The sequence below is a fragment of the Calonectris borealis genome, chromosome 18 (genome assembly GCF_964195595.1).
Source record: "Calonectris borealis chromosome 18, bCalBor7.hap1.2, whole genome shotgun sequence".
Lineage (NCBI taxonomy): Eukaryota > Metazoa > Chordata > Aves > Procellariiformes > Procellariidae > Calonectris > Calonectris borealis.
The window spans coordinates 3,795,982-3,810,753 of NC_134329.1; the positions used below are offsets into that span (position 1 = coordinate 3,795,982).

General features: G+C 39.8%; 1 protein-coding gene across 3 annotated transcripts in view; it reads right to left on the reverse strand.

The window, feature by feature from the left end:
• TAOK3 (TAO kinase 3) overlaps positions 1-14,772 on the reverse strand; it is a 93,958-nt gene that overhangs the window by 38,348 nt on the left and 40,838 nt on the right. For 2 of the 3 annotated variants that reach the window (XM_075167262.1, XM_075167263.1), the window contains exons 2-9: positions 14,158-14,254; positions 12,699-12,909; positions 8,488-8,559; positions 7,358-7,459; positions 6,835-6,880; positions 5,813-5,909; positions 2,118-2,231; positions 948-1,039 (exon numbers count right to left, since the gene is read on the reverse strand). In XM_075167262.1, the coding sequence (XP_075023363.1) occupies positions 948-1,039; positions 2,118-2,231; positions 5,813-5,909; positions 6,835-6,880; positions 7,358-7,459; positions 8,488-8,559; positions 12,699-12,818 (643 nt within the window). In that variant the 5' untranslated portion in view covers positions 12,819-12,909; positions 14,158-14,254. Of the gene's footprint in view, positions 1-947; positions 1,040-2,117; positions 2,232-5,812; positions 5,910-6,834; positions 6,881-7,357; positions 7,460-8,487; positions 8,560-12,698; positions 12,910-14,157; positions 14,255-14,772 lie in introns of those variants that run through there. The other variant, XM_075167264.1, reaches the window with a different exon arrangement.

The window sequence follows — 14,772 nt, forward strand, 5'->3', positions numbered from 1 at the left end:
GAAGAACAGAAGTCTAGAACTTCTGATTTTTGCATTATTTATATCAAAATACAGACTGTGTCAGCAAGGCATTGGCGCTGGCATATGAAATACAACACTGGAAGTTACTAGTCATTTACACCATTACCATCTTCATATTGGGGTCAACTTTTCTTCCCATTCTGTATGCCCCCCTCTTTGTTATCTCATATGTATTTCTGCTGATTAAACATTCATAAATAACATTTTCAGTGAACTTGCCCTCACAAGAAGTTCTTGATGCACTGCTGTTAAGGTAAGTATAATCTACATCAGGAGTATCTTTGAAAATAGTTTACTCAGCACATGCAATGTCAATATTCAAACTTAAAGTGCACACATCTGTTCTGTATACCTGCTATCACATCTACATCTGCTTCAGGTCGTGTGGATGCATATCATTTGCCCTTTGCAGTGCAAACCCTTTTCTTCTCATGTAAAGAACCTGTCCACGTTGATTCATGTCACAAACTTTCAGCAGAGATTGAAGATTATTTTGTTTCAGAGTGGGGAAGTAAGAAGAATTGAAAATTAAACGTAGGTCCCTTCTGACACAATTCTTAGGACACCAGTCCCCCTGACATAATAGCTGGAACCATTTTCTCAAAACCCAGTCTGAAAAATACAGACTACAAACCATAGTTTCTTCTTGTACAAGACTAGAATCCTCTAGTTATTAAGGGAGTAACTGAGCACACCAGATTAACATTAAAGCACAGCAGCATTAGTGGCTTGCTCTTGATTTGCCAGTGAGTAAAAGATTTAACTCAACTGTCAGTGCTTTCCAAGTCAGGCTTTTTAAAGAAAAAAAAAAACCAAACACAAAAAAACCCACTTTTGTGGAATAAGAATCTTCCATTTTTTCAGGACTTCCTAATAAATATTGCAGACAGTTCATTATTCATCTCAGCTGCCAAGTATTTACTCACCTAACTCAATACACGTGATCCCAAGAGACCAGACATCCACCTTTCCATCATACTGTCCCTCGTCCATAGCAAGGATCACCTCTGGTGCCATCCTACCAACCACAGTGCAAAATATGCAGGTTAGGGGATACAAATTGTGACTCCCAGCACAGAGCTTGAAATGGGATGGCTTCATTATCTTCAGCAGCGCAGCAGACCAGAACTTAAAGAGCCAGTATGGAGCTGAGTAAAGCCATGCCGAAATGAAACAATGCTTGCCTGCACTAGCAACTCTTCCAAGAGGCAGTTTAAGAAAGGAAAGTAAATAAGAGGCCAACCTGATCATCTTGCTGTTAGCGCAACATGCTGGCACATGGGAGACCCACACCAATCTCAAAGGCATTGTACCTGCAGGCAGACAGCAAGGGCTAGGAGAGTCCTAAAGGCATCACTTTCACTCTCACCAGAGATGGTGGGTTTTCCACTGGCACACCAGGAGAATTTTCCAGCAGATATATGCAGCCTGTGAGTGTAGCTATGAAAGGAACAGGGAAATCTGGAACAGTGGGGAAATACGGTGGTCCAGGATAAAGGGACGAGTGGGGGCGAAAAAGAAGCAGCGGGCCCAGCCTGCAAAAATTCAGCCTCTTAACTTTTGTTCTTCAAAGATGAAGCAGGCTTCCTGCCAAATGGACTTGTTCAGAGGTTGGGCGATAGGTGACCTCCCATCAATGCCTGGGGCGTCTGCCACAAAATAAGTGGAGCATAAAGCTATGCTGGTCCACTATGTTAGGAATGCCAAGCAACTCAAGTGACCCTTAGAGCAAGTTTCTTCAAAACAGAATTAAGCAGCTGTGTGACTTCCAGTCTGCACAGCCAGATTAACAGAATTCCCTTTTTCCATGTGGTTGTCTTAGATCCATTACCTATGGCAAGTGTTAATAATTTTTAAGCCAATGGCATTACAACAGTCGAAACATTAACTGGTGCCATTTCAAAGTGCTGCACAGCCTACCTCTACTCATGGGCACTGAGAAAGAACACATTTCCTGAAGAGCTGGACACAGAGATTTTAAGAAAACTGCTTGGTTAATAAAGTTTTTATGACAGATATTATTTTCAGACTGTGAAACGCTAGAAACGGAAGAGAGCAGTCTTATAAAGGACTGAAGTATTGCAGGCTTTACTCACCAGTAAGGCGTTCCCACAAAAGAATTGGCAGGGGAGACTATAGATGCAGACCCAAAATCAGCTAGTTTCACTTGACCTGGCTCTGTTAGAAGAATATTTCCAGCTTTAATATCCCTTTAAAAGTAAAAAAGAAAAGTATAGTTCTGGTTACAGTAGAATAACTTTCAAAAACTTAAAAACACACAGAAGTCCACTAACTTTTTCTCAATTAAACATTCATAAAAACCTGAGAATATTTAGAGGTCTAGTATTACAGAAAGCTCGAGGAATCAGATACACGGGGTTTTTTGGGAATGGAAACCTGGCTGTACCCAAAAAGGGCAGGGGGTGAGGAAAGAGAATAAGAGATGAGCCATGGTTGCAAGGTTGAGACCCCAAACTGAGATCCAGGAGAGATGTACCCTAATACCCTGCTGTGACACCTTAAACGATACTAGACATGTTATTTTCATCTTTCAGATGCCCTAGGTTCCTTTATCTGATCTTTCCTACAACTCTCAAGATAATTCATACATTTAAGAGATTAACAATAATGACACTACATATTAACAATAATGACAATACAAAATGCACAAGATATATTCAACACCTTTGGCATCATAAGTTTCTAAATTCCAGCAGTAAGTGAGATAATTTCAAATTAACTGCCCATGAAATGCTGAAAAAGGTTAACTCAATTTGCATACCTTCCAAGATACTTTGCAATGACCTTATTCAAAGTTTGAGACAGACTTGTCAGTTATATCTGAAATACTTTTTTCTTCCACCCATCTGACATAAAAGGAGGAGGATTGCTTTAAGAAATTCAGGTCTACTTACACATTGCTAGCTGAAAATCACAATATAGTGAAAGTTCCTTAAAACCCTGATACAGCACTTCAATAACAAAGGGAAAATTACACACTAGGTATGCCACAGATGCCTTCACATGGGGGCAAAGCTATTGGCTTTTGCAAAAGCAGACCCTCAACATAAAAGGAATACATGGAAGGGAGCCCTGTCAGCCAGGCTGTATACACCACACAGTCTGGAATGTCTCTTTGCCATCTTTTCAAAAAACGTCATACATCTTTACAGAAAAAAAATGCATCAAGAAAAATATCAGCTTTTCTTATTTGATGTTCAACTCTAAGTCCTTAAACACCAAAGCCACTTATCAGTAGTAGTAGACCTCCAACACAAGTTACTGTATATTGCCAAACACACTCAACTCAGACCCTGTGAAAACCGAGTTAATTGGATAAATGGGAAGGGAAACAAAGCTATCTTGTATTTGCTGCAGAGGAAGAGCATACTCTGAATTATCATACAACAGTTGAATGATTTGTGCATCAAATACAAATTCAGTATCACTGTAGACCCAGAGTACAGGCAAGCTGAGAGACCCTTTAAATTTAGCGTGATACAAACACTGGGGAGATGCCTTTGTCTCCAAAGGGCATCACACAGGACAGGCCAAGCTGGGATAAAGAGAGCCACAGAGATAGAAATTTACTTACAGTACTTCAGCAGCAGAGCCAGAGTAAGAACCTCTATTCCCCCGTTCCCAGGACAGTACTGCTTCAAAATACTATGGAATTTTTGCATACATATGCTACTCAAATACATCGTGACACGTCTTCATGTTCTGGGTCTATGCATTCGTCACTTCTGTTGGAGGACGAGCGCTAAACATGTCTTGTATGTGCAAGAATGAACACCTCAAAAGTACCAAAGAGACAGCACAGGGTGTCGTCTTTGCTGTCATCTCCACTGCTACCTTCACTGTACAACAATCAACAATGAACTCAGTGGCCATGTTAGGTATCAGTAAACATATCTGCTAACTTAGGTTTGCCTTGTACCTGCAATTAAAGAGGAAATAACCTCATCCTTTGCCATCCCATAGCGTGACGTTAGAACGAACTGGTAGCAGAGATGCTCAGGGAGCTCAGGAGGCGAGGTTAGAGACTTGCTTTGTTCCTGCATCCCCACAAGGTGTCCCTCCGTTCTCGGTCACGCTCGTTCTGCCTTCCCTGCTGCGGGGCAGGGAAACCACAGCTGTCCCAGCTGCCAGCTTTGGTCCCTTCTCATTCAGCGCTTGCTTTACTTTTCTCAGCGCTACTGGGACTTGCCGCAGCAGAGGCGAGCACGGCGTTTTCCTCCAGGTGCGCAGTTCCCCTGGAGCTGTGCACATCAGCACAGCGCTCCTCATTGCTGAACAGCAAAGCTAGGAGATGGCACTCTTTCGCCACTCCTTTTTAAGATACAACATCTATCAGAAAACTAGAAATCTCTTGTTGGTCCTCTTTTCTGGGAGAGAAGACTTGCCTGCCCATCTCAGAAGTTAAAAGGCAGAATACCCCTCGGAAGAAAACCAGCTAGATAGGAAAGACCTGCGTGGTGGTTCTAGCAGTAACTTTCCTTACGGCCTCTCTCAGCACACTGCAACAGCAAAGTAACTTTTTCCAGTTTGAAAGAGAAATAACAAGCTTTGTTCTTGATATGCAATAAGCACAGTAACGGAAAGTTCACACAGAGCAGCTAGTATTCAGTATGTGAAATTGCTGAATTTACAACACATCAATTGCACCATCTTAGAAAGTCCTAATGAGTATCAAGAAAAACTAATTCTCAATAGTGTCCATGCAGGGAGTCATTTACTATAAATAAGAATTCAATGCACTTTGAAAGCATGCAAAATATTTCAAAACAGGTGTTTTTATGCTAAAATAAGGGCATATATGCAAAAGGCTGATCAAAAATCACTTTATTTTAATTTCATAAATTGGCATTCATGTTTAAATTAATATTTCACTTAAATCTGATTTAATAACCATGTGTAGATACACCCTAAATTCTAACAAGTGACAAATAATTGCTGTCTTTGTAAAATCCTTCACTCTCTCAGCCTCAGATATACCAATTTTCTGTCTCAAGCTTGCCAATAGACGACAAAGAGGCTCTTAGCCCCATAAATTAGTCTCAAGTTGCCTCATTCTGATGACTCCCCACTCACATTACACTAATCTAGTTCTCACCCATTTCACAAGTCCCTCACATATCAGTAGTACCCAAAATTAGACAAAAAAAACCCATGAGAACATGCAAAATTTTTGACAAATGAGTCAAAAAAATCCCAACTCCTGAAAAATACCACATTGTGAAAGGCAGATCTAGGAGGTGGCATCCACGAGCAGCCTGTTATAAAATCTTCCTCTGCCTGTGTGCTCTGATTTCTCCTAAGGTAGTTTTACCCTTGACTTACGCTTTCATCAGCTGATTTCTGAAAGCATAAAGTTTTACTTACTCATATATAAAAAATTCTCACAATGTCTAGTCTTAAAAATAGTCTAGCTCTATCACTCCACTTTATTTGGCAAATTTAGGACAATATTTTCCTGTCAGTCAGCCAACATTCAGGTGTATTTTTTGTTACCAATGTCCGCAGAGAAAAATTGCTAACATGGAAGAGAAGTCAGCACTGAATATAGCCACATTAAATTATTTAAAAAAAAAAAAAAACAGAACTCCTTAACAGCCAACAGCTTTTATTTATACATCTACCCTGGCATTAGGAGTACTGACAAGTCCATTAGAGCAAATTTTGGTAGAATAACCTTTACCGAAGTTGCTTAAACACAGCAAAGCAATTTTCAGACTCCAGAGAGTAGAAGATGGAAGGACATCTAAGCAGCACCGAGCTCCAGCCTTACCTATGAATCCTACAGTGAGAGTGCAGGTAGGCCAGCCCCTGCAAGGCACCGTGGGTGATGGCAGCAATCTCCACTTCCTGAAGTGGCTTCTTGTGAACTACGGAAAAAATTCAAGAAAAACCATAAGAAGGTAAGTGATCTTTTCCTGGGAAAGTGTTTTTAAAGAGAAGGAACCCCACCAATTTTGCCGGCTATGAGGTGAACATCATCTTCATCGTACTAGTTTCCTATGGCCTGATGGCCATTAGCAGCTGAGTCTATGCACAGCCTGTGCATGTATTTCACATCATAGGAAACCACATTTTTCTTCACATTCCTTCTAGGGCCAACAGTTACTGTTAACACCAGGAGATATGTCTGAGTGCAGCTTGCCAAATGTATTTGAAATACTCATTTAGTCCTTAGCAAGGAAAACTTGCCACTTTTTTTCCTCCAATAGACAAAAAGAACAGGAAAATGAGGAATACCAGCTACAAAGAGATGCCCCAAAGCACCTTCCATATATCCCTTTGGCTGACTGCATCTTAAGTACAAAAGATATGGTCCACAAAGAGTACTAGTTTTTGCAAACTTCGGCTTAGATTCCCTATTCCTCTGCAGGTGCTGTTGTTCTAGTTTTGAGGTCATATCAGTCTCTCGTTCTATAAAACCATCTGTAATTATTCCTACAAACTGCAAGGCAAGAACAAAGGTGATCTCTGCAGGTTTTTGTTATGGATATTCAGAAAACAGGCAGTCTGCTTCAGTCATCAAGAAGGCGCAAATTACAGGAACATAGCTATATACATTTATACCTTTGACAACATATAAATGTGCATGCCAACTATACGTAGCACTGGCCTCCTGGGAAAGTCTCAGCTTACGCTCGGTATCACAAATATAGGTATTCTAGCTACAGAATGAAGTAGTATAGACAGACCGCCTCTACCACCTGCAAAATACCAGTCTGTGAGAAAACAGCCTCCCACTATACTCAGAAGGGGCACTAGCAAAAAGAAAATCAAAGACTATATAAAACTTACCCTCTAGCAAATCAGAAGCTGATCCTAAACAATACTCCATAACCAACTGCAAGAAAAAAGCATGCTTTTAAATAATAGGGTAGACACTCCCCACAAACAGTTACTACTTGAACGGCTAAAAAGCAGTAAGAAGCAAATAAAATCTTAAAGTTGCAAGAAATGCAATAAGCAATGAACAAAATAAAATGCTCCGAACATTCCAGCAATGTCAAGACATCTTTCATTGTTGTAAAGACGGTTTAGGCACTGAGGAGTTTGTGGGGAGATATTGTAGAGGATGTCCCATAATAATTGTTTAATCTGCATGAACACAGGCCTGCCTCAGAGAAGCAGGAATTTGTTCCAATGTCCTAAATATCTATTCTCTTTAAATTACCTGGAAGCTTCTTCAGATGAAAGGGACTACAGGCAGCATGGGATGAATGCTGCTGCATGTAAAGACACTGTGTGTACTGAATATTTGATTGCTGTACCATACATTTTCTGCTCGTGAAGACTTCTAAATGCCACATCGCTCACTCACCCATGCCGTATGCTCTTTCAGGTAACAGCCCTTATACTCTATGGTGTTGGGGTGCTTCAGCTGTTGTAGAAACTTGACTTCTTTGATGATATCCTGCCATTTCTAATTAAAAAAGGCAAAAAGGTATAAATGCATTTCTCTGCTTAATCCCCTGCATACTCTCATACACCACACACTGTAGTACAGTCTGAAAAGCAACCATAGAATTATTTTACAATGTGAAGACGGTAAGAATCATAGTTGCAAAAGCACAACTACACACAACTGGTCTGGAGCTCTCTTGCATTAAGACAATGCAATATTGTCATATTGCATATTTAAATAGCTTAAGAATTGCAGTATTTTTTTTTTCCTCATTTTATCTGCAATATATTTTACTTAAAGCATTGCTACCGTTTTGCTTATTGAACTGTCCAGTGGTCTCAAACTTAGTAACAAACCCACCCGGCCCAAACAGATACCACCGCCTACAGCATGTGCTACAGATGGTAGCAGCTAGCTGTTCGCTTCCTTCTGTAACGCAGCACACGGCAACTGACATTTGGAAGACCTCAGCACATGTAGGAGACCAACACGTAAGCAAGGAAAAATGAGTTTAAAACATCCCTGTTTGCTCCTCACACACACATTCTTTACTGCGTATCAACCCACCAATCCAAAGGAACAGAGTCAATCCAAGTACAAAGCATCGCAACACAAAGAAATAAGAGAAGCAACTAACAAGCAGCTGTTGAAGTGAGACTGATATTCTGAATAGGTGGTCTATGTAATTTTAGATTATAGATCCTGAAAAGTGCTTCCAGTCAGCTATACGTTTCAGCTGACACCTCAAAGAGTTGTGGTTATGGAACCAGTAGCCGGTGTGCTCTTAATGCACTTACTACTGGAATAACCACCCTACAAGCATTCTGAATTCCCATTCACTTCCTTAACTGAACAGTTTGTCAAAATTTGCATAAACTCATTTTCCCTCCACAAACCTCCATGCTTCCTATGGAAGTGAGCAACAACTACAGCATTAAAAAGCTGGTCTGCTAGTGTCAAATGAAATACGCAGCTAATTTCACTGTTCAGATTTACATTACGGTTGCAACAGCTTCTGCATGCAGAATTGGCTTTATTCATCTTACCTCATTCGTTTGCTTTCCACTATAGGACATTTTCTTGACTGCCACCACCTCATTAGTGTGGGAATTTGTAGCCTGGAGTAGGGAGAAGGAAAATGATTGAAAACAGTTTGATTTTTTTTCCTCCCCATGGAGCGAGCTATGCCTTTGGCAAATGTAGGCTTTTTTCTCCTCTATCGCATCGTGGCAAGCTCCTACACTTCAGAGACATCTTCCTTGCAATAAGATTTACCAGACAACTACTATGACACTTTTTCCTGACTTTGTCTATCTGTCCATATCCACTGTTCCTCCCTTGGCCCTTACTGCACTTGCTACCTCTCTATTGATACACAAACCAGGGCCCAATATTGCACCTACTTAGAACATGCAAAATACAGTTTTATTGGAATTGCAGTAAAAATAGTTTTTGATAAACCTTTGGAAAAATGTTTTCCAAACAAAGAAAGAGGTGTATCAAAATGTCTACAATTTCATCCAAAAACCCCATACAATATTGATATTCTCAAACAGCTATTTCAATTTCCAGTTTCAAGAAGATGCTTCATTCTGGAATTTCTCTCAATTAAAAAAAGCAACCTTCCTTTCACTGCACCAGATCTCAGTTGTACAATGAATATTACTCAGCAAAATCCTACTTTTCTGCAGCCTGTATGACACAGGGATGGTGACCAGAGGCTGAAAACTCAGTTTTAGAAAGAGCTCTACTTGCCTCGGTTGGCACTGCCCTCATTTCTGCATGTTAAGGACAGAAAACTGGAAGGTTTTCGTCTTAAGAGAGTTGTTGAAATCCGAGTACCTCCAACCATTTACCATTTTGGGGCCAAAAAAATTAATGACAGTTAAAAGCTTGGAATACAATAGAAACTAAATGTGGTAAATCCTTCTTTCAACTGCTTGAGAGGATGAATGCTATACTTTCAAGTAACGTATTCATGAAAGACATTTCATGATGCATACAGCAATTCCAAAGAAAAAAGGTGTCGGGTGAACCACTAGAGCACAGGAATTACTAAAGGGAGTTGACACACCTAGACTCTTCACAGCACACACTCCTCCTCCAATGAGTTAGAGAAAGCTGAAAACAAATAACTCTGGGACAAGGCAAAACCCTTCGTAACCACTCATCATTCTGATTCAGCACATAAAAGATCAAGAGTATTTTACTCAAATAAATGAGTTAACACTGGTGTTCTAAACAAATTTCCAAGTATTTCTGTCTGTTACTTTAATTCCAAGTATCTTCCCATGAACATGGTATCTCTCATTTCAGTTGTAATTTTTTGCCAAAGGGCCCACTGCCATGTTCTCACAGTTGTGGGTGAAGTTCTTGCTGTACCAAGCGCTTGGGATCCTCCTGGCTGAAATAACTTAAAGGCCTGTACAAGCACACTTAAATATCCACTTGCTGAAGTGGTTTTGGCCATACTTGTAGATCTTTAGTGAAAAGCTTGGCAGAAAACAAGCACATTTTGCTTGCAAAACCTCCTTTACACTGCCTTCATCTGCTTTATCACTTTTCCAGATTTCTAACGTGGATATAAGTAGGTTGTTTTTGATGAAAACTATTCTTCTGAAGTTAAGTGTGATATCAACTTAATTGATTTCAAGTCAAGTTAGCATCAACTTTAAAACCTTGTGAGAAGTGACATATTTTTTCTTAGCCTTGTGGTATACGAAGCAGCATTTCTTTCAAACAAGAAAAGAAATTTCAAATTATCTTGCCAAACCTTGGCAATAATATACTGGAAAACAAAACAGCTTGCAAAAATTTGGCTTAAATTGAAGTTTGTAATCATAAATTATTAAAAGAATAATCATATTAATCATAGTAATTAAATTATAACAGCAACAAGATGCAGATCGATGTATTTTCTGTTTGCAGTAGGGTCAGTACCAATTTAAATAAAAGTCAAAGAGATGTGGCAACAGCATAACAATCCACGCCCTGCCTCTTTTTACATATCTGAAGTCTCCTCCCCATTCTTTTGGAATATTTAGAAAGCCCTGTCCTTCAAAGGTTTTTTTACCTATTCTTTTTGATACCAAGCGTGTCAGGATCCCTGGAATCTTGCCATGATGATCCAAGATCTTATTCTTGGCCCCTACCTTACTCCAAGATGCATAAGAATCAAGATGTAAGACAGGCTACAAAAGCTTTTAAAAAGGAGGAAAAACAAAACAAAGATGCACAGCATCCCCTGCGTGGTAGGGAAAAGCTCTAGCAAGACCCATACAAAGCAGGGTAGAGCTAGAGGCCTTCCTCAGGCAAAAGGATGGATCCCAGGCTATTGTGCACGAAAACTGCAAACAGGTGAGTTCCTGCTTGTGACTTATGTACAAGCAGGACAAGGCAAAGACTCCGAAGAACAATGTACTGGGTGCCAAGTGCTTCATGCAACAGGAAGGAAAGCTTAAGTTTCAAACAGTGGCAAAGAGGTGCGATGTATCACAGAAAAGTGGTGATGCATCTAGGTACTATGTTACTACAGTGATATTACTACAGGCGCAACTGCAATCACCATCAAGCTTGGAGGATGTAGCTGCTGCTAGGATATTGCAGGAAGCTGCAGTCTGGCTAAACTCTCCAATGTGAAGTGCAGACCAGTTAAATAAAGCATCCAGGGAAAGGAGGAAGAGAAGCATCAGGGAATCGCAAGTCTTTTACCTAACCATAGCGACATCTCAGTTGTAAGCCTGCTTGGCAGATTAGATCTTGAACACTTCTCATCCTCTTTCCCTGGAAGTATGAGGAACTTCTGAACACCAGAGCTGAATGATGACACCTTCACTACTTCATCTCTGCCCTAAAGCATACCATGCATCCTTTCCCTTTGGTTTTGAAACACACTGGGTAGGACCTCCCTACTCCCATCTACAACAATGCTTGCTCTTCTTATGGAGTGGACCAACATGTATTGTGAGTTTTACAGCCTCATCCTCTTACACATGTAGTACATTTAACATTATACTTTCACTGACCTGTCACTTACCCCAACATCTAAAAGTGCCTTTCCCACTGTTGACAACCCCCATGGCAGAAACTCCCCTGTATCATTACTACCATATTATACATTGAGGAATTACATTGTTATCCCTCAAAACATACATGCATTGCTTATCTGACCCAAAATACCAGGCTCCTCTCCCGTTCTAACAACAGTTCCACCAACACCTCCATCGCTGCACACAACTATAAACAGTGAGTTGGAGTGCTTGCAAATCGTTCATGCTAACTACTGCCAGGTTCTTGAGTTACAGGTGTAAGGGTACTTATCTAAATACTTTAATGCCTGATATTCAGAAATCTCAATTCTAGTGAACTTGATCTGCTGGAGTGGCAGGCCATGCTACCAAGCAGCTTTAATTCGTCTTTGACTGACTTTTTCGTAGTGAATTCTATTTCAGTTTCACTGATAGCAACTGGATTATAATTATTTCCAAATCCAGTATTTTGGATCTGGCTTTATTTGATACTAATTGTAAAAGCACTATTCTTCTCACTTTCCAGATTAAATTCTCTTGACTATCAATTAATGCAATACATCCTTCCCGCTTGAATTCCCATTCCTCTTAAGACTTTCTCTTTGCTTTTGCCATGTAAGCATTTGCTATTGAAGACAGTATGTTATGAGATGAACATGGGGACAAGGAGGGTGGCAAAACAAAATGATATTTCAAAGATATCTTTAACTCCTAAATTATCAGAGCAGCAGAGAAATAATTCAGAAGTCTGAATGCAATTTGATGTGACTTCGACGGTATCTTTACCCAAGCAGCCACAATACCAATTCATTAACAAAGTAGCTTCTAACTCCAAATGCATTTTGAATCATTAATTCACTCGATCTATTAAATTTGCAATGATTTACAAGCATATGATCACCAGATAGAGTATCTTGAAATTCCAGTTTGGCAAATTAATTTCCAACTGTTCAAATTCAACTTTCAGCATCAGACAGCACAAGCTACCATATACTTAACCCGAATGGTTGGGTGCACTATTAAGACTATAGTCAACTGCTACTGTAAATACAGTTGTAACAGTAAAGAGCTCAGGAGCGCTCTGGAGACACTTATTTTTGAGATGTGTTATAATACACACAAAGCACTAAGGGCTCAAAGAACACTCACTTTTACAAATGCTGAAAATCTCTAAAGTGTCACTTAAAATGGTTCCGTTTTCCAAAAAGGAGGTAAAGAACTATACTTACAAAGTAAACTGCTCCAAAGCTTCCGTGTCCAATTTCATGTAAACCCACAAATATTTCTTCAGGATCATCTTTGTAGAACAGGTCAGCTATTTCTGGGTCCTTTGGCACCCCTTTGCGCATGTTGACCAGTATTATGAACTAGTTCGCGCTTTCAATTCCCAATCAACTTCTTCCTTCATCGACAAAGTAGTTTGTAGACAGCATTCAGCACCTGGTGAAAAAGTTCGTCTTTAATCTGTTTCCTTTACACGTGTTTCTGTTCTCACTTCTCTGACAGCAAAATAAGAGGAAACACTTTCAGGAGCAATAGACTTCACTATCGTTTCCTTCAGCTAATTCTTTTTAATTGTTAGTCCAATATAGATATAGAGATTAAAATGCATTCAGAGTACAATAGCACTTTATCTCATACAGGAAGCAAGTGCTGCAGTCACACTAAAGTCCACTTGAAGACAAGAGTCCTGTTGCTATGCAAAACATCCCGTGATACGACTTTGTTATTCTTCATGCTGGTTTCCTAATGTGTCAGTTTTTAAGACTATCACCATTGTTCCTCCTACTCTTCTCTGCTGTTTGTTTGCTTTGTTTCTCTACTCCCACTTGCCAGCTGGTGCTAGTAGAAAAGTTAGCTTCTATTCCACAGAAACCCTCACAATCATATGATTTTTATTTACTTATTTATTCAGTGCTATAAGACAGCTAGTCCTACTGGATTGTGATGGCCCCCAGGTCACGGAATTGCTTTTGAAAAATCCTAGACTCCATCATGTAAGGCAAATCTTTACCTGCTTAACATCTTTTTTTAGAATAAGCATATAATTGAACAGCACAGAACTGAGCTGCACTGAAATCAAGATTTTAAATATTCATCCCAAAATTTTTATTTAGGGGGAAAAAAAAAAGAAACATCAAGAAGTTTCACATTTCCTATCAACACATCCTGAAAAATCTGCATTGGTTCATTAGACACTGGTGTGCAAAGCAATGAGGAATGCCTCTTCCCGACTGCTTTTGACTTCTGAAACCCAGCAGATTATCTGCAGGTGAGTCAACTGGAGTAGTTTCTAACAACAGTCTGGAGCAAGTCTCAAAACTACTTCCAGATATGTAGTTCAGCATCTCATTTATTGAGACCACATCTTCTCTGTGCATGAAAGAAAAAGACTTCTGAAAACATACACTACAATGTTCAGCCTACCTTGTGATATAAACCAGTGAAACATTTAAAGAGAGATCAGCTGAAATTTAGCAATTGGATAAAATTAAAACTAACACACACATAAAAGGCTTTAGAAGGTTTCAGACTGCAAGTGCCATCCAGATGTAATGATGAAAGCAGAGCATAATTTTGGTCTGGGGCTGAGACAGTCTCCTTGGCTCAGGACGATAAGTAATGGAGCAACAAGCACAACAAACTGTGGTTCATTAGAGGTGCACAAAGTACTCTGCTGGAGCGTACCTGGGTAACTGTGGCACAAAGCATGCTCTGCGGCTCACATTCCTTTCAGCAGCATCGTCCTGTGCTCTCGTCCCCCCAGACTATGCAGTCTCTTATTCTGCAAAGAAAAACAAATATCAGTATTTAGAAAAAGTATTTTAAGTTTTATACCTTATTCTAACACACAAAAATACTACACCTAGAAAAGACCACCGACTATCAAGGCATCATTTGAAAGCGCAGTTAAAAGGAGTACTGGCTGTAAATGCTAATGGTGTCTCTTTAGGTGAAGATACGCACTTCTGTGTTCTATGGCCCTTGGGCTTGCTATATATCATTATAAGACAGGCAACCAGGAAAAGAGGTTAAATGCCAAGTTCTTTGACTTTATAAAGACCTGTAAGCTTGCTGGGGCATAGGAGGAGCATGGAAGTTTGCTCTCAGACTACACTTTGTAGATTGTCTATAAAAAAGACAAAGCTCACAAAGCTGAGTCTATTGTTTAGCTCAGGATGTTGTACCTGATGACATACAACACTTCAAAGAAAGACCTAGGCATTAGTAACTCAAACATTGTTGGATTCCACTGGGGAGAGAATGAACAAAGAAAAGATGAAAAAGGAGGGCAATCAGTTA